General features: G+C 49.7%; 10 protein-coding genes across 10 annotated transcripts; 6 read left to right on the top strand and 4 right to left on the bottom strand.

The window, feature by feature from the left end:
- Positions 1–1807: 1807 nt before the first annotated feature.
- On the top strand, positions 1808–4871 carry ASPWEDRAFT_48355 (putative C2H2 finger domain protein; the record flags this gene model as incomplete). Its single annotated transcript, XM_040837096.1, has 2 exons — positions 1808–2036; positions 2101–4871. 2 exons carry the CDS (start codon positions 1808–1810, stop codon positions 4869–4871), a joined length of 3000 nt encoding a protein of 999 aa, XP_040695573.1.
- A 925-nt stretch (positions 4872–5796) lies between these two features.
- Positions 5797–6408, top strand: ASPWEDRAFT_101371 (putative cytokinesis EF-hand protein Cdc4; the record flags this gene model as incomplete). The annotated part of the gene is made up of 4 exons (XM_040827377.1): positions 5797–5983; positions 6043–6183; positions 6240–6332; positions 6380–6408. 4 exons carry the CDS (start codon positions 5797–5799, stop codon positions 6406–6408), a joined length of 450 nt encoding a protein of 149 aa, XP_040695572.1.
- Positions 6231–7422, bottom strand: ASPWEDRAFT_291638 (uncharacterized protein). Its single transcript, XM_040833236.1, has one exon. The coding sequence runs from the start codon at positions 7338–7340 to the stop codon at positions 6579–6581; it is 762 nt and encodes a 253-aa protein (XP_040695571.1). The 5' UTR covers positions 7341–7422; the 3' UTR covers positions 6231–6578.
- A 109-nt stretch (positions 7423–7531) lies between these two features.
- ASPWEDRAFT_147909 (M3 family metallopeptidase) lies at positions 7532–10005 on the bottom strand (the record flags this gene model as incomplete). Its single annotated transcript, XM_040829538.1, has 3 exons — positions 8485–10005; positions 7780–8420; positions 7532–7724 (listed from the first exon to the last, which is right to left on the bottom strand). The coding sequence occupies exons 1-3, from the start codon at positions 9796–9798 to the stop codon at positions 7532–7534; spliced, it is 2148 nt and encodes a 715-aa protein (XP_040695570.1). The 5' UTR covers positions 9799–10005.
- Positions 10006–10318: 313 nt separating this feature from the next.
- On the top strand, positions 10319–11390 carry ASPWEDRAFT_167886 (putative CmcJ-like methyltransferase; the record flags this gene model as incomplete). The annotated part of the gene is made up of 5 exons (XM_040830213.1): positions 10319–10657; positions 10705–10786; positions 10848–10938; positions 10998–11230; positions 11284–11390. 5 exons carry the CDS (start codon positions 10319–10321, stop codon positions 11388–11390), a joined length of 852 nt encoding a protein of 283 aa, XP_040695569.1.
- ASPWEDRAFT_290354 (uncharacterized protein) lies at positions 11165–12497 on the bottom strand. The gene is made up of 3 exons (XM_040833217.1): positions 11806–12497; positions 11370–11746; positions 11165–11302 (listed from the first exon to the last, which is right to left on the bottom strand). The coding sequence occupies exons 1-2, from the start codon at positions 12144–12146 to the stop codon at positions 11455–11457; spliced, it is 633 nt and encodes a 210-aa protein (XP_040695568.1). The 5' UTR covers positions 12147–12497; the 3' UTR covers positions 11165–11302; positions 11370–11454.
- Positions 12245–14098, top strand: ASPWEDRAFT_35510 (uncharacterized protein). Its single transcript, XM_040834244.1, has 4 exons — positions 12245–12456; positions 12508–12884; positions 12941–13368; positions 13430–14098. Exons 1-4 carry the CDS (start codon positions 12280–12282, stop codon positions 13864–13866), a joined length of 1419 nt encoding a protein of 472 aa, XP_040695567.1. The 5' UTR covers positions 12245–12279; the 3' UTR covers positions 13867–14098.
- ASPWEDRAFT_292279 (uncharacterized protein) lies at positions 13910–14838 on the top strand. Its single transcript, XM_040833242.1, has 3 exons — positions 13910–13993; positions 14051–14298; positions 14363–14838. The coding sequence occupies exons 1-3, from the start codon at positions 13989–13991 to the stop codon at positions 14572–14574; spliced, it is 465 nt and encodes a 154-aa protein (XP_040695566.1). The 5' UTR covers positions 13910–13988; the 3' UTR covers positions 14575–14838.
- ASPWEDRAFT_167883 (uncharacterized protein) lies at positions 14655–16420 on the bottom strand (the record flags this gene model as incomplete). The annotated part of the gene is made up of 2 exons (XM_040830212.1): positions 14655–16303; positions 16360–16420. The coding sequence occupies 2 exons, from the start codon at positions 16418–16420 to the stop codon at positions 14655–14657; spliced, it is 1710 nt and encodes a 569-aa protein (XP_040695565.1).
- A 1018-nt stretch (positions 16421–17438) lies between these two features.
- Positions 17439–20608, top strand: ASPWEDRAFT_23938 (NB-ARC and TPR domain protein; the record flags this gene model as incomplete). The annotated part of the gene is made up of 7 exons (XM_040832546.1): positions 17439–17498; positions 17566–17746; positions 17804–17869; positions 17932–19378; positions 19438–19989; positions 20072–20263; positions 20359–20608. The coding sequence occupies 7 exons, from the start codon at positions 17439–17441 to the stop codon at positions 20606–20608; spliced, it is 2748 nt and encodes a 915-aa protein (XP_040695564.1).
- Between the last annotated feature and the right edge of the window lie 209 nt (positions 20609–20817).

Below are 20817 nucleotides of genomic sequence, written 5' to 3'. Positions count from 1 at the left end.
ATTAAACCCCGATCCTTCGTAGAGGTGAAACATGATGGTCAGCTTAACAGCATCAATCTGATTGACTGGTAAAATCTGAAACAACCAGGTTGATGCACAGGAGCAACGCAAGGTGTGCAGATCGTTCTCCGCACTGGAGTCGGTTCCTGCTTTTACGTTATGATGAGGCCTGACAGGGCCAGTCGGACATTATTATTAGAAGGCGATGATGAAGATCCTGATGATGATCATGATAAGATGAGGTATGGGTCCTCTTCAGATCTATCGCGATGGGCATTGGCCCATTGAAACTCGCTTCCAAATGCAATTCCATGGTTGAGCGACTGATTAGATTGTTGAGAAGTCGTCTGTCTGTCGTCACTTGTTCCGTTGCTCGTTGCAGTCGAGTTTTTCGCTGCTGTTTAACCGCGTATGCCGCTTGGGGGTCCCCTCCACCTTCGCTCTTCGTCTTTCCCCTCTGGTCCTGCAGTGGACCAGAAAGAGAAGAGACACACCGCATGTTTTCTTTTTCCTGCTCGGCCATCATCTGCATCCGATGATCTGCTCTGGTACTAGTGCCAGGGGTTATTGTCTCTGGGTAGGAATTATTGTGGTGATGCCCGCTGGGATATTGGGTGATGGCCTCGAGTATCGGCAATAGTTGGGAGTCTGTAGAGCAACCACCCAGTCAGTAATCACCCTCATAGAGCATAGAAGAAATATCTTCAGCCAGAAATAAAGCAAAAAAAAAAAAAAAAAAAAAAAAAAGACTTTGAAACTGTATACTGAGGCTCTTCGTGCATGGACATTTAATCAAAAAATCATGAGACGATCTCGCACGATCCCCTCTCTTCGTCCCGCCAGCACGAGCAGTACCCCTCTCGACCTTCCTCTTCATAGCAGGGATTGGCGAACCCTCTTTGCTTTTTCCTTCGGTTTCCTTGGTTTCTTTTCTTTCCTTTTCATAATTTCTTTTTCGTTTTATTTTTTCCCTCTCTCATGATGTGCATCTAAGAGATGCGATGACTCCGTGTCCTGGTAAGAGAAAAAAAAAACAACCTCATCTCTCTCGTCGCTCTGGCCCCACCTCCGTGAAGGAAAAGGGAAAAAGAGGCATCACAGACGATCTCGACGGCTTCATTATTTATGGCCCTCCATCCCCCTCTCTACTCTCGAGATTTTTTCCTCCTTCCTATCTCTTTATCTTCCATCTAATCATATTACATCAGTATACATACTTAATTACTCTTCTAATCTACAGACAGAGCATTGCTGTTTCCCCTCACCGACGACCGATCCTCCCGACCACCTGACAGCAACCACCACCCGATATACTCGGTTTAGCGTTTTTAATTGTCTTTTTCTTCTTGCGATCGATTCCCTATATCATATATAAATATATATATAAGATATATCCACAACTCTAAACCTCAATTTTCTGGTTTAGACTCCCGCACGCTTTGTGCTCTTTGTGCCTCGGACTTTCTCGTTTCCCCACGGGGTTCCATCGTATTCCCTCTTTCTTCCCGCATTGGCCTTTTTTTCCCACCGGTGACCGTGCCCCAGACAGACGCTCGTCCCAACTGATCCGGACGTGCGACTGAATTGAACGTCACAAGAAGAGGGGACGGGATTCTCATGGCTGGCTGCAGCAAAACGCTCTCCATTTCCTAAGAAAACCTCCGACCATTTCGATCTGATGGGCATACTCGACTGGAACCAGATCCCCGCAGGTCATCTCCAGGGCATTGGACAGGCCGACTTCAAGAACACCAGCCAATTCGAGGGCTTTTCGTTCGTCCTGCCTTGTAACGATATTAATGATAAGATGACTTTTGCTGTCGGTACAATGGCAGGGCTGGAGCAACCATCCAAAATTCACCGGAGAACACGAACCGCCTCGGAGAGCGAGCCGGTTCATCTCGCTCTTGAGAGTTCTCAAAAGAAACGAAAGCGAAGCCGGAAGATCCATTCGGACAGAAAGTTTGAATGTACCCATGAAGGTTGTGGCAAGAGTTATTCACGAGCGGAACATCTGTACCGCCATCAACTCAACCGTATGTGCCTCCCCCGCACGCAAGGAATAGACCCGATGTGATTGCTGACTCTGGGATTTTATAGATACCCCCAAGCAGATCTACCGATGTGACTTCCCCGATTGCTATCGGTCCTTTGTCCGGCAGGATCTTTGCATTCGACACCGGGAACGGCACACCACACGGGGATCTCAGCTTCAAAAACGTGATTCGTTTGCGCAGGCCGCTTCGAATACTAACGGCGAACGACACATTTCTCCCAACACCAATGGCACACATGTGGAAAACAATGTTGCGAGATCCCCCTCTATCAACATGACCCACGGCAATGTGGATATGGCTTCGCAGTCCGCTGGCGGCGCAGGTCGACATATGGCCGTGTCTTCTTCTCCCTCTCTATCCATGAGGCCATTCAACTACCAACCCTTGATGTCGCAGCATGGCGTGGAAGTTCCTGATTCCACCTACAGCCGCTCCAACAGCTCGACTAACCACACCATGAACTCTCCTGCCGGACGATCAGCGACGGCCTTTAGCCCATCCGATGTCCCGAGAGCGTCATATGTGCCGCTCAACGGTCGTAACTCGGCCAATGTGTCGATAAGCTCTGGTGATTTGGGGCAGGATCCCCACTCGCACCATCAACCTATCTCGACCGACATGAATGGATCTTCGATGGTCCATCCAAGCGCATATGGCTCTCAAGGGGGCATGCAAATCCCTGTCAGTGGATACACTGACCTCTCGATGGCAGCATCCACCACAGGAACGTCCTTGGCTGGACTGGATTCCATGCCTGGAGCAATGGCGCCAGGACCCGCGGTCGGAGACCCCGGGTTCGATTCCCTCTCCGCGTATCCGATTTTTGGCGGGGAGACTTACAACCGGTCTCCATTCGCAATGGCGGATGATTTTGCCGCATGGCTCTTCAATGAGCCTGTTCCCACTACCTCATCTCCCGTGGGATACCCATCAACTGCTGCAATGATGCCGGGTTTTTTAGACCCAACCCATCCTCAGAATCAGCTTTTTATGAGTGAGCCAGCCTATGGCAATGTGTTTAACAATGTGGTTCCCCATCACCCCATGAGCGTTACTAGTATCTTGGACCCGGGGTCTCCACAGTCAATCATGTCCGAGGACAAGCGACAGGAACTGCTTCATCTCATGGCCACTCGCTTCAACGAGGCTGCATACTCGGCAGTGGCGAAGCGCAAGGATGCTCTGATGGATGGGGACATCGACGATGACAACCATGTCCTGAGTCATCGTATGATGCAGATGTACATTAGTTCCTACTGGTATCACTTTCACGCCCAGCTGCCGATTTTGCACCAGCCGACTTTTGATGCTGACAAGGCACCCAACCTGCTTTTGCTGGCCGTGATGGCAATTGGAGCATCGACACTGGACGAGATGCACGGTCCCGAAGTCACAGAAATGGCATCGGAGCTGGCCAACTTCATTGCGTGGCATCTGCGTTGGGAACTCTTCATGGACGGTGATTTTCGCCCCCCAGCCAAGGTCTGGATCTTCCAAGCACTATTGCTGCTGGAGGTTCATGAGAAAATGTATTCCACACGTGCGTTGCACGAGCGGGCACATATCCACCACGACACCACCTTGACCTTGATGCGCCGTGGCAGTTCCCTTATCTGTCGCTCCTCGTTTGACTCGCCGGCGGGCATGCGAGACGACCGACGGGCTCGGTCGACACCTGGATCGGCGACGACTTCAGAATTCGTGGTGGATGAATCGTGGGCAAACTGGATCGAATCCGAGGCAACCAGGCGTGTTGCATTTGCTGCCTTTGTGCTTGACTCAACGCATGCCACGATGTTTGGACATTCGGCCAAGATGGTGGCTCATGAGCTCCGGCTGCCTCTACCATGCGACGAGGCACTTTGGTCAGCGACCAGCGCTTCCGAGGTGGCTCGCGTTCAATCCAGCCTGCATGCCAATGGGGTTAAACCGACCATGTTCCTCGATGGACTGAAGCGGACTCTCAACGGGCAGCGTGTTCGGACCAACGCCTTCGGTCGATCCATTCTCATGGCCGGGTTGCTCAGTGTCAGTTGGCACATGAACCAGCGGGACCTCCAAGTGAGCTCACTCGGCGTTCCACATGCGTTGGGTGGAAGGGACAAGTGGAGGTCAGCCCTTCTGCGATCCTTTGACAATTGGCGCCGGGACTTTGACGAGGCACTGGGACAGTCGGGGCCCCTGTCCTATCCGAACATGTATCGCACACGGCACCCTCTGAACGAGGAGAGTGTTTTCGAGTCTCGCGATGTACTGCACGGACTGGCCCACATGGCTTCTCATGTTGACATCGTGGATTGCCAGATTTTTGCAGGAGCCAAGCGACTGATGGGTCGGTCCATCACGGCTCGGGACTACAACACGGCACGGGAGAAGATGACTGAACGCTGGGCGACCAAAGCATCTGCCCGAGACGCCACATTCTACGCACTCAAGTTTCTGTCGAGCTGTCTCTTGAGTAACAACTCCGGGCCCGATGGTGTGTATTCGGCTCGGAATGACAATCTGCTCAACCGGCCATGGGTGCTCTACGTGGCCGCGTTGGTGGTCTGGTGCTACGGGTTTGCATTAGATGGCCCCATCAGCTCGCCGGTCGAGCTGACGACGGTGGCCGAACAACAACGTGACATGCATGCTTTCCTGCGACGAGTCGGCGGCGTGCGGGAGCCCAACGATCTGGAGAGCATGAAGGGTCGCAACCAATGCCTGGGATTGCTGATGATTCTCCGAGATGGGTTCCTCAACACCCGCTGGGAGCTGCTCGAGGAGGCAGTCAACCTGCTGGACAGCTGCATTGACAAATCGAAGGGTTGACATATATCTGCGATGTCGACTGTTTATCTTGATCATCTTTCTCCAGTGTACTAGCCCTGGTTGGTATATATTTTTCTTCATTTCGTGCCCATGTATTTAATATCTCTTTTTTTTATTGCTGGTTGTTTCTCTTCTGTTTGTGTTTCCACTTTCTTTTGTTGTTGATGACTGTTTCTACATGACGTGATACCTGTGATGACCTTGTATAATACTTGAATAAAGACAGGAAATCGACAATTGATATGAGGCTATTTATTGAATCATCAGCATAGTATTGGCCCTTTAAAAATAGTGTAGTGAGTAGCGAATGCCTGAGGAACAAGGCCGCCAACAACAACCACGCTGCGTTACCACAACAACAACCGCCCAAATCCCCCCCAAAGCGACCCAAAACCAATCCACCACATTTCATCATCTTAAAGTCTACCCCAGCTCTCTCTCCTACATTCCATTTGTTGTTGATAGCAATTGTCTGTTATTTTGACACGTTGAGACTACCAATTCATTCCTCGCTACGCACGCATTTCGATCCATTCCCTCCCTGGACAGCAACCATGGTACGTCGTCTCTTTGATTCCGTTTTTGATTTCCCCTCGGCAGAAAGGGGGCACCACGAGGAGGACGCAAGGCATTGCGATAGTATCCAGGGATAATCTAGGGGATTGAGCTAGAAAGAGGATGCCAGCAGGAAAGGACGAGACGAAAGAAGCTGCTTCTTTTGCTCTGTTTGCTTTCTTCTTTCCCTGGTTGGATTTCCTGGCCGTTTCCCCCCTCTCTCTTTCTCTCTCCGCATCCTTGGATCGCTTTCTTTGGTTCCCTTGTTTCTTACCACATCTTCACACTCATCATCTCCAACTCCATTATTCTCATCCCCTCATCATCGTCATACTTTTGAACACGGAATCTTCCGTCTACATCTGCAAAAATGTCCCACTCACCAAATTCAAACAACGATCAGGCCTCGACCAACTACAAGGAAGCTTTTTCCCTCTTCGACAAGCGTGGCACCGGCAAGGTCGCTCTCGAGTCGCTGGGCGACCTTTTGCGGGCATGTGGCCAGAACCCCACTCTGGCTGAGATTAGCGACTTGGAGCAGACAATCGGCGGTGATTGTGAGTTTTTGTGTGTCGGGCATCAAAGTGGGATTATAAGCTGACGGGTGGTCCTCTAGTCGACTTCGAGTCTTTCATCAAAGTCCTCAACCGACCGGGTGGTTTCCGTGACCCTGGCGAGCCGGAGGAGTATTGCCGTGGATTCCAGGTGTTTGATAAGGATATGACTGGATTTATTGGTGTCGGACAGCTGCGTTACAGTATGTTACGCCCCATGATAACTGCGATGATGGATGGATGGATGCTGACTGTTTAGTCCTCACAAATCTCGGAGAGAAGATGTCGGATGACGAGGTGGACGAGCTTCTCAAGGCGGTTGACACCAGCTCCGGCGAGATCAACTACACTGGTATGTGCTACCTGTCTCAGCTTGCTTTCGTTCTTCTAACTTTGCAGACCTCGTCCGTACCATTCTCGCCAACTGAACGATTCACGATACCCCTCACGTTTCTATGATTTCTTCCTGTTACGAGGTTCTGTCTACAACATGGTGACTGGAGTTGTGGGCTCCGTAGATAGACAATGTATTGTATGTTTATATGCTCGTGCATGTTCCGTAGATGCAAAATAGATGTATATGTATGCATGTATACGATCAAGCAGCCCATCCGCTCCACTCCCCGTCCGTCCCTCGAATCTTTTCTTCATCGTCCATGACTTCCGTCTCCATTAATGCCGCAGGCAGAATATACACCACCTTAGCCTTGTCGTTGATTCCCATGCCATCCTCATCATCACCACCACCCGCAGATACATCCTTGGGAAAATGGATCGGATCAAGGAAATATCCCACCACCACCCGACACCGACCGCACCTCAACAACAACCGCTTCTCAAACCCATCCTCACGACGCACAAGCGTCGGTTTCCGATCCGGAATGGTAGTAGAGAGCAGAATCGTATAATGTTTCTGTTTCCGTTTCGCGTCCCCAGCAGCCCCATTTCCCTCTTCCTCTTCATCGTCATCCTCAACGTCATCATCGGCAGGTAAGGGTAAAATCAACGCGGCATCTTTGGAGGGTTCTTTTCGGCGCGGCAGAGATGATATCGTCCGCGTTGTGGAGAGGATGAGATGGCTGCAGAATCGGCAGTGGTGGGTATGCACTTGGAGGCGGGGTTTGGATTGTTTTGGGGGTTGAATGTGTTGCTCATCTGCTGGGGTTTCTGAGGTTTGGGGTGGTGGTGGTTGTTGGTCGTTGTCGGACATTGTTCTTTGTTCTTTGTTTTTTTCGGCGTTAGGATTCCGATTTAGATATGAGGTAGGAGGAGGTTGGTTCGTCAGATTGCTGGGTATAATTGGTGTGGGTGAGACTGATTGAGATTGACTGAGGTTGGAGTAGTCGAGGTAGCTGATCATCGCGAACTCTGGTGAGGCGGAGAATTCACCTTCGCCGTCTTATCGATAAGCATCCAGCTGTCAGACTCACGGCTATCTACGCAGTACGAGTACGAGGAATCAACGCAATGGAAATTTAATTCATGTTTAGTTGATTTTATTTGCTTATTTATTATACCGATGTTCCTTCTATGCTCTATCATAAATAGCGTCTAAGCCATTCCCAAATCCTTGTAGAAAGCATCCGTCTTAGGCTCCCGGCCCAAGAAGTCGGTCAGCGTCTTCATTTCATCCTGGCTGCCTCCCTTCTCCAGCACCGCGTACCGGTACCGACGGCCGGCAGCAGCATTCATCGGCTCGTCCTTGAAGATGGTGTAGAAAATGTCGGTCGAGTAGACTTGCGAGCTGTTGATCATTAGCATGTGTGATATAGTTTCGGGTATGTTTCCCATGGTCATACCTCAGATATCCGTAGTAGCCCGCATCATATCCTCCCATCAGATGTCCAAAGGTGGCCTCGCCGTGTCCCCATTCATCGCCCATGCCCAAGCTCTCGGGGCCATGCATGTGAGTGATCTCCTTGCGCAATCTGTTGAAAGTTGCCGAGATGGGCAACTTCTCAATCGCTTCGTGGCTCTCACCCTGGTGCACGGTCATATCAAAGATACCAAAGTGCAACTGGCGTAAGTTGAAAATTGCGTCGTTGACGTGCTTGGTGCGGATGATGTTGTTAATCATATCGTCGGGGATCTCAGCTGGGGGCTGAGCGTTGCTGCCGGTCTCTTCCTGCCAGCTAGCGAGGTATTCGGGCGACAGGGAGGTGTAGTGCTTGCTGAGGGCCTTGAGCTGCGAGGGTGTCCAGCACCAGTTCTCCAGCATCTGACTAGGTGTCTCGACAAAGTCCCACACGGTGTTAGTGCCATGGAAACGGGAGTAAAGAGTCTTGGAGACGAGGTCGTGGATGCCGTGACCCAATTCGTGGAAGAGGGTCACCACCTCGTCGTGCTTAAGCAGACTGGGCTTCTTGGGTCCAGGCTTGGTGAAGTTGCACACCAGCGCGGTGGCTGGGTAGCGACGGTTGCCATTGGCGTCGATGAAACCCTGTACATGTGGTCAGCATTGGCGAATCCAATTGATACCCTGTCAAATGCGGGGGGAGGCCTACCGGCTGCACGTTGAAGTTGGCCATGTGGCCGTATTTTCCATCACGAGGGAACAAGTCCATATACAAATAGCCAACAAACCCGCTGCCTTCACCTTCGTCGTTCCAAACGCTATACACTTGCACATCCTCATACCAGATGATATCGTTGCCGTTACCAGATGCGGCAAGCTTGTCTCGGTTCTCACCGGTAATCTCGACAAACACCAGACCAAGAAGCTCCTCGAAAATCTTAAGTGTGCCTTCAATAGTGTTTTGTAGAGGGAAGTATTCGGCAATTTTCTGCTGGTCTAACGAGTACTCCTTCTCCAGCATAAGTCGGCTATAGAATGCGTAGTCCCACAGATAGTAATGGTCATCGTATGCCTCGCCACGAGACTCCACATCGGCCTTCTTTACCTCTAGCAGTTTCTTAATTTCCTCCTGCCCAGTGGCGGTCAAACGCGACCGCAAATCTCCCAGGAAGGCATTAATTCTCTCCGGGGTCTTGGCCATCTTGTCCTCGACACGGAACGTCGCGTGGTTGGGATATCCCAACAAACGCGCAGCCTCGTCACGCAGGACAATGGCCTCCCGGAACACAGGAGCATTTTGGTTGCACTTGTTTTCGTTGGCAATCATCATCCGCTTCCGGGTCTCGGCGTTCTTCGCGTACTTCATCGTCGGGATATAATCCGGGTATTTGAAGGTCACCCAGAGCTTACCCTCATTTTCACCCTCACCCTTCTCCAACCCAGACAGGACGTCTTCGGGCACACCATCTAGCTCCTGGCGGGTAAACCAGATGCCTCCTTTAACCTCGTTCAAGGTCTTCTGGAACTCGATACCGATTTGACTCAGACGCTTCTTGATCTCCTTGAAGCGATCGCGCTTGGGTCCAGCCGGCAGGCCCAGTCCATTGCGAATGTAATCCTTGTGCTCTTTCTCCAGCAATCTCCGAGACTCGGGGTCGAGGGTCTCGTTCTTCTTGAGCACAGCATCCACAAGCTGGAACAAATCCTCGCGCATCGCAGCCTCAATGAAGAAGTCATCCATAAGTTCCTCCGCTTTGGAAGAAGCTTCCCGCAGCTTCTCGTCCGTTGAGACAGCCTGGTAGAAGCCTAGGATGTGTGATTCCAGTGCCATGGCATTGTTGTCTTGTGCGATTGGCTTGATAACCGAGTCGAATGTGGCTGATTCAGGCTTGATGCTAGCGACGCCATCTTGCACCTTACGGGAGGTATCTAGAAGGCGTTTGGCATCATCGATGATGGATTGGGCAGTGGCCGTGAAGACGGGTGGGGCTTGAGGTGGGCGGCGGAACTGTTCGGAGGCCATACTGGAGGTGGTGAGAAACCGTCGAAGATCCGTGAGAGGGCTTGATGGTTGATTTGTAACTAGTCGTGAGCCACGCAGTTGGCCCAAGACAGAAGAGAGTCTGGAAGAGGGGGAGGAGAGGAAGCGGAGAGGAGCCACGGTGAGGAGAGAGACGCCCACAAGGAGGACGAAGAGGTGTAAGAAAAGGGAGCGAATGGAGAGAGGATGAGAAGAGATGGTGGCGGTTGGGGGAGTCAGGGTACTAGGATAGAAGAGGAGACGAGAGGAGGGGATTGGAGAGGAGAAGCTGGGGTAGGATGGGATACGTTAGATGGCGGAGAGTCCACTTGGGGCTCTGGATTAACCATTCCCCGACCCCATCTTCCCCCATGTCCATGTACTCTCCCTGTGACGTGGCACGGTATCTATATCTGAGGCTGTTAATGGTTAGCCATCGATATGTATAAAAGATCATGTCAGACTGGGGAAATGTTTCTCTCCTTTCTTTCCCCCAAGATTGGAGTCTTAGCCCAACGTCAAAATGGCTGAAAATGTTCTCACTTCCATGTATTTCCTGGATAGAGACGCTCTCTGGGAGAAAGAAAGACCGTATCTTTTGAAATTTGATCCTCCTGAAGGATTCGCAAAATCAAATGTTCATTATACGAAACAAGAGGGCATTTATGTTGAAGATATCCGGGGCCGAGAAAAGGAGTTCACTCTTGAGCAGCACGGCTTTGAACTGATCCACCTGGCAGTGAACATGCAACCAGAAGATTTCCGGAATGAATCTCAGCTCAAGGCCCTGTATTTCCCAGTCATTGCTGAGCAACTGAAGTCATTCCTGGGAGCAGAAAGAGTCCAGGTCCATGATTATGCAGTGAGTACTCGGCTCTTGAGCTGGTTCATCCAACTAAATTTCAATAGATCCGTAAAAGCCATGTGGAGTTTCCAGTGTCAACAGGCCAGCCATACGAGTATCGCCAGCCTGCATCCATCGTTCATATTGGTAAATATGAGATGCTATTCTGTGATTCACTCAAATGAGTCCAAACTGACGATTGGGAAAGATACTACACCCACACATACCAAGAGCCTGATCCAGACATTTAATCCTGGGGAATCCAAGGCTTTATTACGGCGTCGATGGCGATACCTTAAGTAAGAAAGTTGTAATAATGCAAGATAGTTTCATATGTACTAAATGTTTCTCTTCAAAGCGTGTGGATGCCTTTGAGAGGTCTTGTCAGAAAATGGCCACTGGCATTGTGCGACAACCGGACTACAAACGCGAAAGAAAATGCCCAGATACGGGATCTGGTTTTCCCCAACGCTGTAGCAGAATCATATCATGCTCATCCTTCGCCTGACTACAGATTCTTTTACGTGCGCAACCAGTTGCCGGGAGAAGCATGGGTATTCTTACAATCCGACTCGAACCCCCAGAAAGAAGGTAAGACGTGTTTCAAAGGCGAAAATGGTTCAAATTAATTGATTCCTCCCCAGGAGCACTGCATTCGTCTTTCTATAATTCCTGGGCATCAGACTCGGACCCTGAACGCGAGAGTATCGAGGTTCGAGTACTGGCATACTTTGCCGACAGCACGGAGTAGACATGGAATGACCAAGAGAATGTGTTGATTTAGAATATATGCAACAAATAACACAGTGTGTCAACTACTGCAGCTCCATTTCAGCATTGCTTGATTTATTCGCAGTGTCATAATAGAGGAGGGAGTCCTCTGGACACGATGGTCTATTTCCAGGATCAGGGGCGCTCTGTCCACCGATCACAATTATCTCGCCTTGTTTGAACTCGTCTTCGTCTTTGACCATCACAGATCTTCCAAGACCAGACCCGTCGGCCATCAGAGCTCGCCATGGTTGCTTTTGAGGGATTTGGTCCATTGTGTTCTTGGATATCTTGTTCTTTTCGACGGGTAACTCGCGCATAAGACAATATCTATGTCTTGTCAGCCTTTGTATACGCCGTCTCATCATTTGGAAGATCTAAACTCGAGCACTCACGCGTTATTTGAGTATGGAACTTCTCTGGAGGATAGGTGGGGCTGCAACGTCTTTTCCAAGCAGTTTGGAATGAGCGTTGATCCCATATTATAAACAAGGCTCCGCCTGATACCTGCAAGATGGCTCGTATTTCTCCAGGCAGCTGGCATGCAGTCGTCTAGAACTGGATGTAGGTGCATATTGCCCAATCTCAGCCCAATGAGCTTCTCGGCGTGGCTCTTGTCCACGAGGCTATGTGTGCTTAGTTGAGCGCTAAGAGCCACAATACGATATAAACTGATTGATAAAACGAAAAAGCAAACGTATTCACCCCTGTTGCTCCTTTGCGCGATTTTTGCCATCCTATCGCTTGCTTATGACCATTCTTGATTCTCTCGAAAACAGCACATGTAACTGGATTATTTCTTCCCACTCTTACTCCTCTGGTCTGATCGTTGGAGTTTATTTATTTATTGCCCTTGGAGACTATCGACAATGTATTCGATACTAGTCAATGCAGCCATGGTCCTGCCAGCTCTCAGTTGTTGTCCATCTCATCCACGAGTGGCATTGCAAAGCTCTCTAGAGCCTCATGGCCAATGCCTGCAGCCGAAGGTTACTCCCCTTGATGTTGGTGATGACGGCGTTTATGCCCAGCAACGTTTGGACTACGTAAGCTTAAAATATTATTTCTTCTTATGCATGTTACTGATATTGTCCGAGTTGCTCGGAGAGCCCTATGGCAATACAACATGCCTTGTCTCTGTTTTTAATGTAAATGCTGGTGACACAGTCAATATGCAATTCCTCCACGAGAAAGTCAATATCTATCTCAAGGACGATGTGTTTCGCCGGGAATTTCTGCAAGGCATCTTATTTCAAGGCGCCAAAGAGAACGAGGTCACATTCAATGTCGATCTTCAACAACTCCATCGCCAGTGGGGAACAACGTGGCATTGCTTTCTACCAGACTCCAACACTAACCTCCATCCCGGTCCATACAGTGCTATCCAAGGGGAACTGTATGACGTGAGGCGAATCTACAGCGATGATAGCCTCGCATTCGTACGCGTGACATGGCATCCTCGTGGCTCTGAATAGTAGGCATGGTGGCTCTGGCATGTATCGCATCTCCACTGACTGCCTTTCCTCTCAGTGGCCTCACTCAACTCCATCTTGCTGGCGACAGATACCGGTCCTTGGGTATTGCTGTACCGTCTCGACTGCACTCCCTGGACCCATCTCACCGGCTTCCATTAAATGGTGTGAGAATCGCCGTCAAGGACAACTTTGATATTGCTGGGCTGCGTACTTCAGTCGGAAGTCTCCCATACTACCAGCTTTATCCCCCAAAATCTCAAACAGCAGACGCTGTGTCTCGTTTGATCTCGCTTGGTGCTCAAGTCATTGGAAAGCTCGCAATGAGCGCCTTTGCTCTCCAGGAACACCCCATGCAGAGTGTTGACTACCAGGCTCCCATAAACCCCCGAGCTGACGGCTATCAGATCCCCGGCGGTAGTAGTAGTGGTGGTGGTGCGGCTATTGCGTCTTATGACTGGCTTGATCTGGCTTTGGTATCAGACAGTTGGTCATCCCAAGACTATTTTATGCTTCTTGCTTCATACTAACAGATTGCTTCCTATAGCAACGGGTAGTGCCCGTATTCCTGCACTGCTGAACGGTTGCTTTGGCCTCCGGCCAACTCCAGGGTTGATATCTAATGCTGGTTGCAAGGGAGTTTATCCTGCCTTTGATACCCCGGCTCTCCTCGGTCGTGACCTGACTCTCTTTGATCGATTTCTATCGGCCTGGAATACCACCTCCAGACCTCTGATAACCTCTTCCACTAGACCTCGGGTGCTCTATCCGAAGGATTTCTTGCCGACAAACAACCAGGAACAGCTGAAAATTTTAGATACATTTGCAGAGCGCCTATCTTTGGCATTGGGCAGCGAGCTCGAGCACATGTCTATAGCAGAAGCGTGGGCTGAAGACAGCCCAGAAGGGGATGGAAACCTCGACACGTATCTGTTCAATGTGTGTATACATGATACCCCTTGGCCGAGATGGTTGCAAATCTGACAGATCTACTGGTTACTGCGCATGGGTTTTATTATATGGCGTTTCAGTCTTTCAATCAATTCAGGTCTTTGTACGAAACGGAAAATCACAAACCCCCTTTTATCACAGAAGTCGTTCGGTGGATGTGGTAATTTCATCCTATTTCTCTTTACGGGCCATCTCCAACTAACTGACCATCATCTAGGGATGTCGGAAGCAAGGTCGACATTACCCAATACCAGGAAGTATCGAGACGAATCGCAGTGTTCCGCATTTGGTTTACGAACAAATACATGCACACCGATAGTCGCCCCAGCATCTTCATCTTGCCCATTTCTGAAGTAGCCCCCAACTATCGCGATGTCTATCCTGGCGTTCCTAAAGAACCCTCCACGGGCCTTCGTACTACATATCTAAGTCCTGCGCTTGGTGCACCGGAATTAGCCATTCCCAGTGAGTCACCCAGAATGATATGCTACTGCCGTGTTTTGATCTTAACCTGGCTTCTCTTCCCAAGTTGGTCAATTGCCGTATCAATCACGCATCACTCGTAAGACTGAGAGTCTTCCGGTGCTTGCAGCTCTTATGAGTCCACCTGGATCAGATCTGGATCTAGTGAGAATTGCGCTCGAGTACCTTGAAAAGATTCCCCTGCCGACAAAAGTCCATACTGGGAAGTTGATGTTTAGCGGAATTGCATCGGTTTCTGAAGGGCCATTGCCTTTATGATATACGCATCAAAAATAACATAGAAAGAGAGACAAAGAAAAGAAAACAAGGAAGGAAGGTCAGAAGAATATAAGCCAGATTCAGTGGGACTCGCGGAAATTTCGAAACCGGCGCATAATGACTCCCAGCACCAAATATGAAAACATTAAACATGGGATTGACACAGCAAACCAGATCCAATATCCTTTCCCGGCTGTACCTTGGTCCATACTAAAAAATGACGCGGTGAAGGACAGAGGAGCATAGAAAAACGCGAGAACCGTGAGTTGTTCCACTTTTTGTGCTTGCTGGATGGCCCTTTTTGACTCGGTGATGGTCGCTTGGTTCATCTTCATAAGCATGCCATCTTTGCAGCGCTTGATCAAGGAATTGGTGCGGTGAAGCAGAACTTCATAATCTCGGTAGAGCCTTGATACTGCCACCTCGGTGCTTTTCTGATCAACTCCCACTGATCGCGGCCAAAGGGGGCTTCCTCGCTGCTCTATATTCCTCCCAGTCTCCTCCAGTCGCCGAGCTAGCTTCTCGAGTAGTTCCTTGTGGTAGCCTAAGTTGTGCGTTTTGAACTGTTGATGGCTTACGACCCCTAATCCTGTCTCACTCGTGACTTTCACATCGACCATATTCAAAAATTGCGATATGGAAAATGCCGAGAAGATGAACAGCTCCGACAGTGCATAGAATGGATCCTCTGCCATTAACTGTTTATTCAATGCTTTCCCGTAGTCAGTATGCAGAATCGCAGCGCTCTGGGCGAATTTCCCTCGCAGCTGTCTGTCCGGAGCGAGTGATAGTTTGTGCCATTTGAGAGCAATTTTGGGTAGATGTTGAAGGGTCGGATAGAAAGGCGATCTGCCGACGAATGGAGGAGAACATTGTAGACGATGCCACGGTCCAGCCGGACCCTGTGAGATATCTTCGCCGACATCCATCCATACCAGACCTGTTGTTGTTAAATTTATCATATCTTCAATGTATGCGTATGGATGGCCAAACTTGCGAACATAGCCTGAACTCACTTTCTCGACCCAGATGGACATTTCTTGCAACATTGAAAAGTTGGATGCATCATGGACGTGATACTCTCGAACAATCGAGTCGCCAGGCTTCACGTCCCGACCTGTACTAAGAGAGTGCAGGTACTGATCCATGTCCCTGATAGCCTGATCCCGTAGTTCATCGATATCCCTCTGACCACCTTTGGAAGTAGTCCCATGGATGTCTGACCCAATCGTGATGAAGGGAAGAGAAAGCATGCCCTCTGTAGTCGACGGCAAGGACGGGGAGAAAAAGCAATTTCGCTTGCCAAACGAAGAGTGGATATCTAGATGTCTCTGGAAAAAGACCGGATCAACCTGTAGCATGGAACCAACAGTCGACAGCCATTCTGGAGACGGATAGCCGCGAAGAAAGAGTATCGATGACCGGGGAGCCAGCCCTGAATCTGACGCATTTTGGCCTGATATACTGTCGAGGGACTCGCAGAGCTCCTCGGTGGTGCTGATTGTTTGAACATCTCGGTCTCCAGAAGCAGAAAAGGTATACAGGGTAGCTGTTTGGCGGTTTTTGCCCTCATGGGGACGAGCGGCTCGAGTATGTTCTGGTGGCCGCGTTTGCCCATCGTCTTGAAGGTATCTGGCTAGCTTTTCGTACAACTCGCCGGGATACAGCGAGGCTGACAGGGTTTGTCGTGCATATCCAGATATGGCTTCGATGTACTCCCTCGGGGTCACTGCGGAGATGGTAAGCAACAAAAGGAGCCACTGAATATACGGGATAAGCACTCACATTTGTCCTGGCCAACACTTCTTGGGCGAGGGCGTTGAGGAAGGTTGAGTGTAGCATCCATATTGCACTTTTTCGATCATCCATCTTCTCTGATGCTTTCAAGAATCTCGACCTTTTATAATATCCAGAGTTTTGGTGGCTATGCACCAAGACTGCCTTGGTGAGGCTGGCGTCAGGACAACAGCGTATTGCCGTAAGCGCGACAAACGGCCTCTATCCAATGTGCTGGTGCGGGGCTGATGGCCATCCTGGTCTGGAATCCAGCCTGATATCCTTTTCTTTTTCTTTTCTCTCTTTCTCTTTCTTTCTTCCAGAACAACGATTTTGCTCATAATGGACGATAGATCAAGGCCGGCTGGAAGGATGCGACCAATATTGGTGGGAGACACGGCTCAGACCCTGTGAGGGTCTTCTGTTTCTCCCTGTTTGGAACTCTCCACTAACACAACACCAGCGTCGTCGTTGTTCCTGGCATCGGGACTTCTTCCCCTCATCAGTGGAAATGGTTGATATCATTGCCGGATAATGTCTTGCCTCGTCCAGCGATCTTTGCATTTGACCATGGCATCGAGTCCGAGGACACCACCACGCAGTCGAATCTGTTTGATCAAGGCTCTGATCTGCTCGAAGGTCTCATCTCCTTGAAAGACGACGAAAGGGTATTTGATTTGTTTTCCAGTCGGGCTCTGGTTGCACCCATACACATTCTGATTCCCATTAGTTCCGTCTATGCCCTACCATTCTGGTCGCTCATAGCCTGGGAGGGCTAATCGTCAAGAAGGTACGTTTTGGAGACCCTTCGACCTGACCCTTTCTCTGATCACCCCAAGGCCATATGTTTGGCCTACCATCAACTATCACACTTCTACCCTCTCATCAACTCCATCGCTGGGGTCATCCTCATGGGAACTCCCCATTCCCGTTCTTCAGATGTGGGCGACTGGAGCGGTACCCAGATACTGCTCAAGTTCAAAAGCAGATATAAAAAACGACATCAGATTCGTCCAGAAGACGCCCACCGGCTTGCGGAACTGTCCTGCCAATTTGAGGAAGCGGCGGCGGATTTACCCATTCTATCCATGTATGAGACTGAACTAACCGCTGTCAAAGGGTTTGCGTTTACATCATCCAAGCTCCTGGTAGGGTCTCTCATTAATGCAACCACATAGTAACGCCCATCGTTAATCCAAACTAATCCTTTTTCAGTTGGTCGGAGAGAGTCTCTCGCGCTTGAGAGTTAGAAACGAGCAGCGGCTTGCGGTTCGGACGAATCATTACAGCATTTGCAACATCGATGTGATGAGTCCTACCTTCAGATTAGTCTGTGATTTTGTGCAATCAGCTGTGGCAGCTGCACAGAGTAGAATTGACAGCCATCTGGAAGCATGTCAGTGCTTCGGTGCATTTTCTATCCCCCATCTTGATCTCTGAATAACAAGTTCAGATGTACCCCCTCCTATCTTGGATAGTACGACCATCGGAGGTAGGCATAGTCCTGACTCGCTTGATGGTAAGAAAAGCCAAAACGTACTCCTCCAAGACCAATTTCTAACCATTTTAATATTTTACCAGGAAAAGTCAGAGACATATCAAGCAGCCAAAAGCCTACTTTGGATTTGAGCGAGACCAGAAAAGAAACCTATTTGCGGATTTCCGACTTTGCCATCTCACGAAAAGATCCACAGCTGCCATGTCATATCATACCCTTCCAGCGCAACAAGAACTTCTATGGCAGAACCGAGGCTCTACATCAATTGGATGATTTTTTGGTCCCTTCCGATGACGATTCCACAAGAGATCAGGGCGGCCAGAATGAAGAGCTGCGCACATTCGCATTGTGTGGACAGGGTGGTGTAGGAAAAACACAAATCGCCACAGAATTTGCATACACACACACAGATACGTTTGATGTTATCATTTGGCTCCATGCTGAAGAATCGTCAAGACTCGAAACTGACTTTGGTCGTATTGCCATTGAGCTTGGTTTGGCGTTGGAAGCCTCGCAGGAGGCCAAGGATCCAGCCCTCATGCGCGAGCTGGTCAAGGGTTGGCTCACGAAGCCAGTCAGGTCATATAACAGACTGGATAACATCTCAAATGGGGAAGCATCATGGCTGCTCATCTATGACAATGCCCAGGATAGAGAGCTCTTGGAAGACTTTTGGCCTCCAACTGGCAGCACTGGCTCGGTCCTCATCACGAGTCGCGACCCTCTCGCCAGAACCAAATTCTACCTCATCTCCGACGGAATTGACCTTCAGCCCTTTGGGACCGAGATGGCGGCTGCATTTCTGTTAAATCTTACCTGGCGAAGCGACGATGAGAACGAAAGAAACCTTGCAGTCACGGTTGCTGAAAGGCTTGGCGGGTTGCCTCTCGCCTTGACGCAGATGGCCAGTGTTATGATCCGCCAGGTTCTGTCGTTTGAAGATTTCCTGGCCCGGTATGAGGAAGAAGAAGCCCGTCTCTCATTACTGAGACTTTCATATGAGTCACGCAGGAAGACTGAGGAATACCCACACACCGTTGCCTCGGTCTGGGCTCTAGAAAGTCTTCAAGAAGCTTCGGGTCTACTAGATTTTATGGCTCTACTTGATCCCGAAAGTATACCGGAAGAGATATTGCAGGCCGTGATGAAGGATAATAAGATGGGTGATTATCCTAGCTCTGTGACCGCATACCAGCACGCAAGGACTGAGCTCGTCAAATCGTCATTGATATCAATCATGGCCAATGCAAAGTGTTTCACTATCCATCGTCTTGTCCAAGATGTGGCACTGGCCAGAATGAGCCCCGAAAGACTACACGCATGCTTTTCGGCGTGCGTGACCTCGCTAACAGCCATTTGGCCGTCTGCGGGCTTTGGCATTCGTCATGATATCAAACGGTGGCCTAAATGCGAAGAGCTAGCCCCTCATGTGCTGCGGTTAGAAAAACGCTTCAAACGTACTTCTGAGGATGTTAAGAGGTCAATGATGAGGAATATCGATTTTGCAAACCTTCTCAATGAACTAGGATGGTAAAGATGCAGAATTTCTCTCATTTTCAACGCCCACACTGATCGATCCTCTCATCCAGGTACTTCCAGGAGCGTTCGATCGTAGAAGAGGCAAGAGATGCATTCAGCTTCGTCCAGGCTAATTTGAAAACCGTACTTGCAGACAACGCCGACAACAAAAATGAACCAACCCTCTCCCCCGAAGAGCTGGGGAAAGCCTCGTTCCTCTTAGCCGAAACATACCGCAACCTAGGGTGCCACGCAGCAGAAATCAACCAATTCGCGATGGCCAAGTCGTGCTTCGAAACCTACAATACAATGATGATTGACAAGTTCCACGACACGCCGCCTGGCGATGACCCACGGCTTATGGTGTCATATGTCGAGCTTGCCACGGCGCATATCATGATCGAGGATTGGCCCAACGCCGTCCGGTGCAATCTTAAGGCCCTCGAGGCTGCAGAGAAACTGACTGACCCCTTCAAGGCGAAACAAGGGCGAACTCTACCACTCACCAACCTTGCGTGTACCTATATGCTGTCAGAGCGGATCGAAGATGCTGGTGACTTGCTCTATACGGCGTTACGGGAGAGAGAAGAACTCTTTGGCTCAAATGACCGCCAATCAATGCTGTAGGTCGTAGCTCAAGAAGAAGCACTCAAAATCCCCGTTACTATGCGCTCACTTACTAAAAATTCAAAAACCACACCACAGAACCGGAAGAGTGTTGCACGGCTTAGGAAACTGGGAACAACTGAAAGGCAACCCAGACAAGAGCCTTGAATTCCACGCCAGAGCTCTCCTCCACTTCAAAGAAACGGTTGGAAACCATCACCACCGAACCGCCGATATGTGTTTCAAAGTAGCAGAACACTATGCCCGTCTCGAGGAGAGTGAGAAGGCAATGTGAGTCTTACCTTACCCATATACGCATATGTATACGCATATGTAGCACTGTACAAACCCAAACCCAAATCCAACACGCGGCTAACCTCCTCAAGAACACTACTAGACCAAGCCCTCAAAACGTACGCCGAACAGCCCTACTTCTGCGCGGAGCGTGCTCGCGCGTGGTACTTGAAAGGCAAGATGCTGGTCGCACAGCAACAACAGAACGAAAGCAAGGAGGCCAAGACGTGTTTTGGAGAAGCGGTTCGGCTTTTCCGCCTAGCCAGGCCGGACGATGGAAGGCCTTTGGAACGACTTGGACAGGAGGATTTCAACAATGCGGTGATTTTCTGGTCTCGTTAACTATGATTTATATCTTTTTGTGTATGTTAATGATATTTGGTAAGTTGTTTACTTCCTATTGTTTGAGATGACGTTTACATATGGTGTGTAACACCCAATGTTCAGATAAGATTGATGCCTACAGTAGCTGTGAAAGGCACTCGCCACTGCCAACTAGGTTTGGTCGTAAACCGCGAGATGTGTAGGCGTCAACAACCAGTAACCTGTCT

Source organism: Aspergillus wentii, assembly GCF_001890725.1.
Source record: "Aspergillus wentii DTO 134E9 unplaced genomic scaffold ASPWEscaffold_1, whole genome shotgun sequence".
In the NCBI taxonomy this organism is placed as follows: domain Eukaryota; kingdom Fungi; phylum Ascomycota; class Eurotiomycetes; order Eurotiales; family Aspergillaceae; genus Aspergillus; species Aspergillus wentii.
Note: the sequence above shows the minus strand (reverse complement) of the source record. Positions and strands in the feature narration are given on the sequence as shown.

Bases quoted from the DNA above. Each gene is read 5' to 3' on its own strand.
- ASPWEDRAFT_291638 (XM_040833236.1), bottom strand. From the start codon at position 7,340: ATGATCAGCTACCTCGACTACTCCAACCTCAGTCAATCTCAATCAGTC.
- ASPWEDRAFT_290354 (XM_040833217.1), bottom strand. From the start codon at position 12,146: ATGGCAAAAATCGCGCAAAGGAGCAACAGGGGTGAATACGTTTGCTTT. The intron at 11,747-11,805 runs GTGAGTGCTCGA...AAGGCTGACAAG, and splicing joins GTTCCATACTCAAATAACGC to ACATAGATATTGTCTTATGC.
- ASPWEDRAFT_35510 (XM_040834244.1), top strand. From the start codon at position 12,280: ATGTATTCGATACTAGTCAATGCAGCCATGGTCCTGCCAGCTCTCAGT. The intron at 12,457-12,507 runs GTAAGCTTAAAA...ATATTGTCCGAG, and splicing joins CCCAGCAACGTTTGGACTAC to TTGCTCGGAGAGCCCTATGG. The intron at 13,369-13,429 runs GTTGGTCATCCC...TGCTTCCTATAG, and splicing joins TCTGGCTTTGGTATCAGACA to CAACGGGTAGTGCCCGTATT.
- ASPWEDRAFT_292279 (XM_040833242.1), top strand. The intron at 14,299-14,362 runs GTGAGTCACCCA...TCTCTTCCCAAG, and splicing joins ACCGGAATTAGCCATTCCCA to TTGGTCAATTGCCGTATCAA.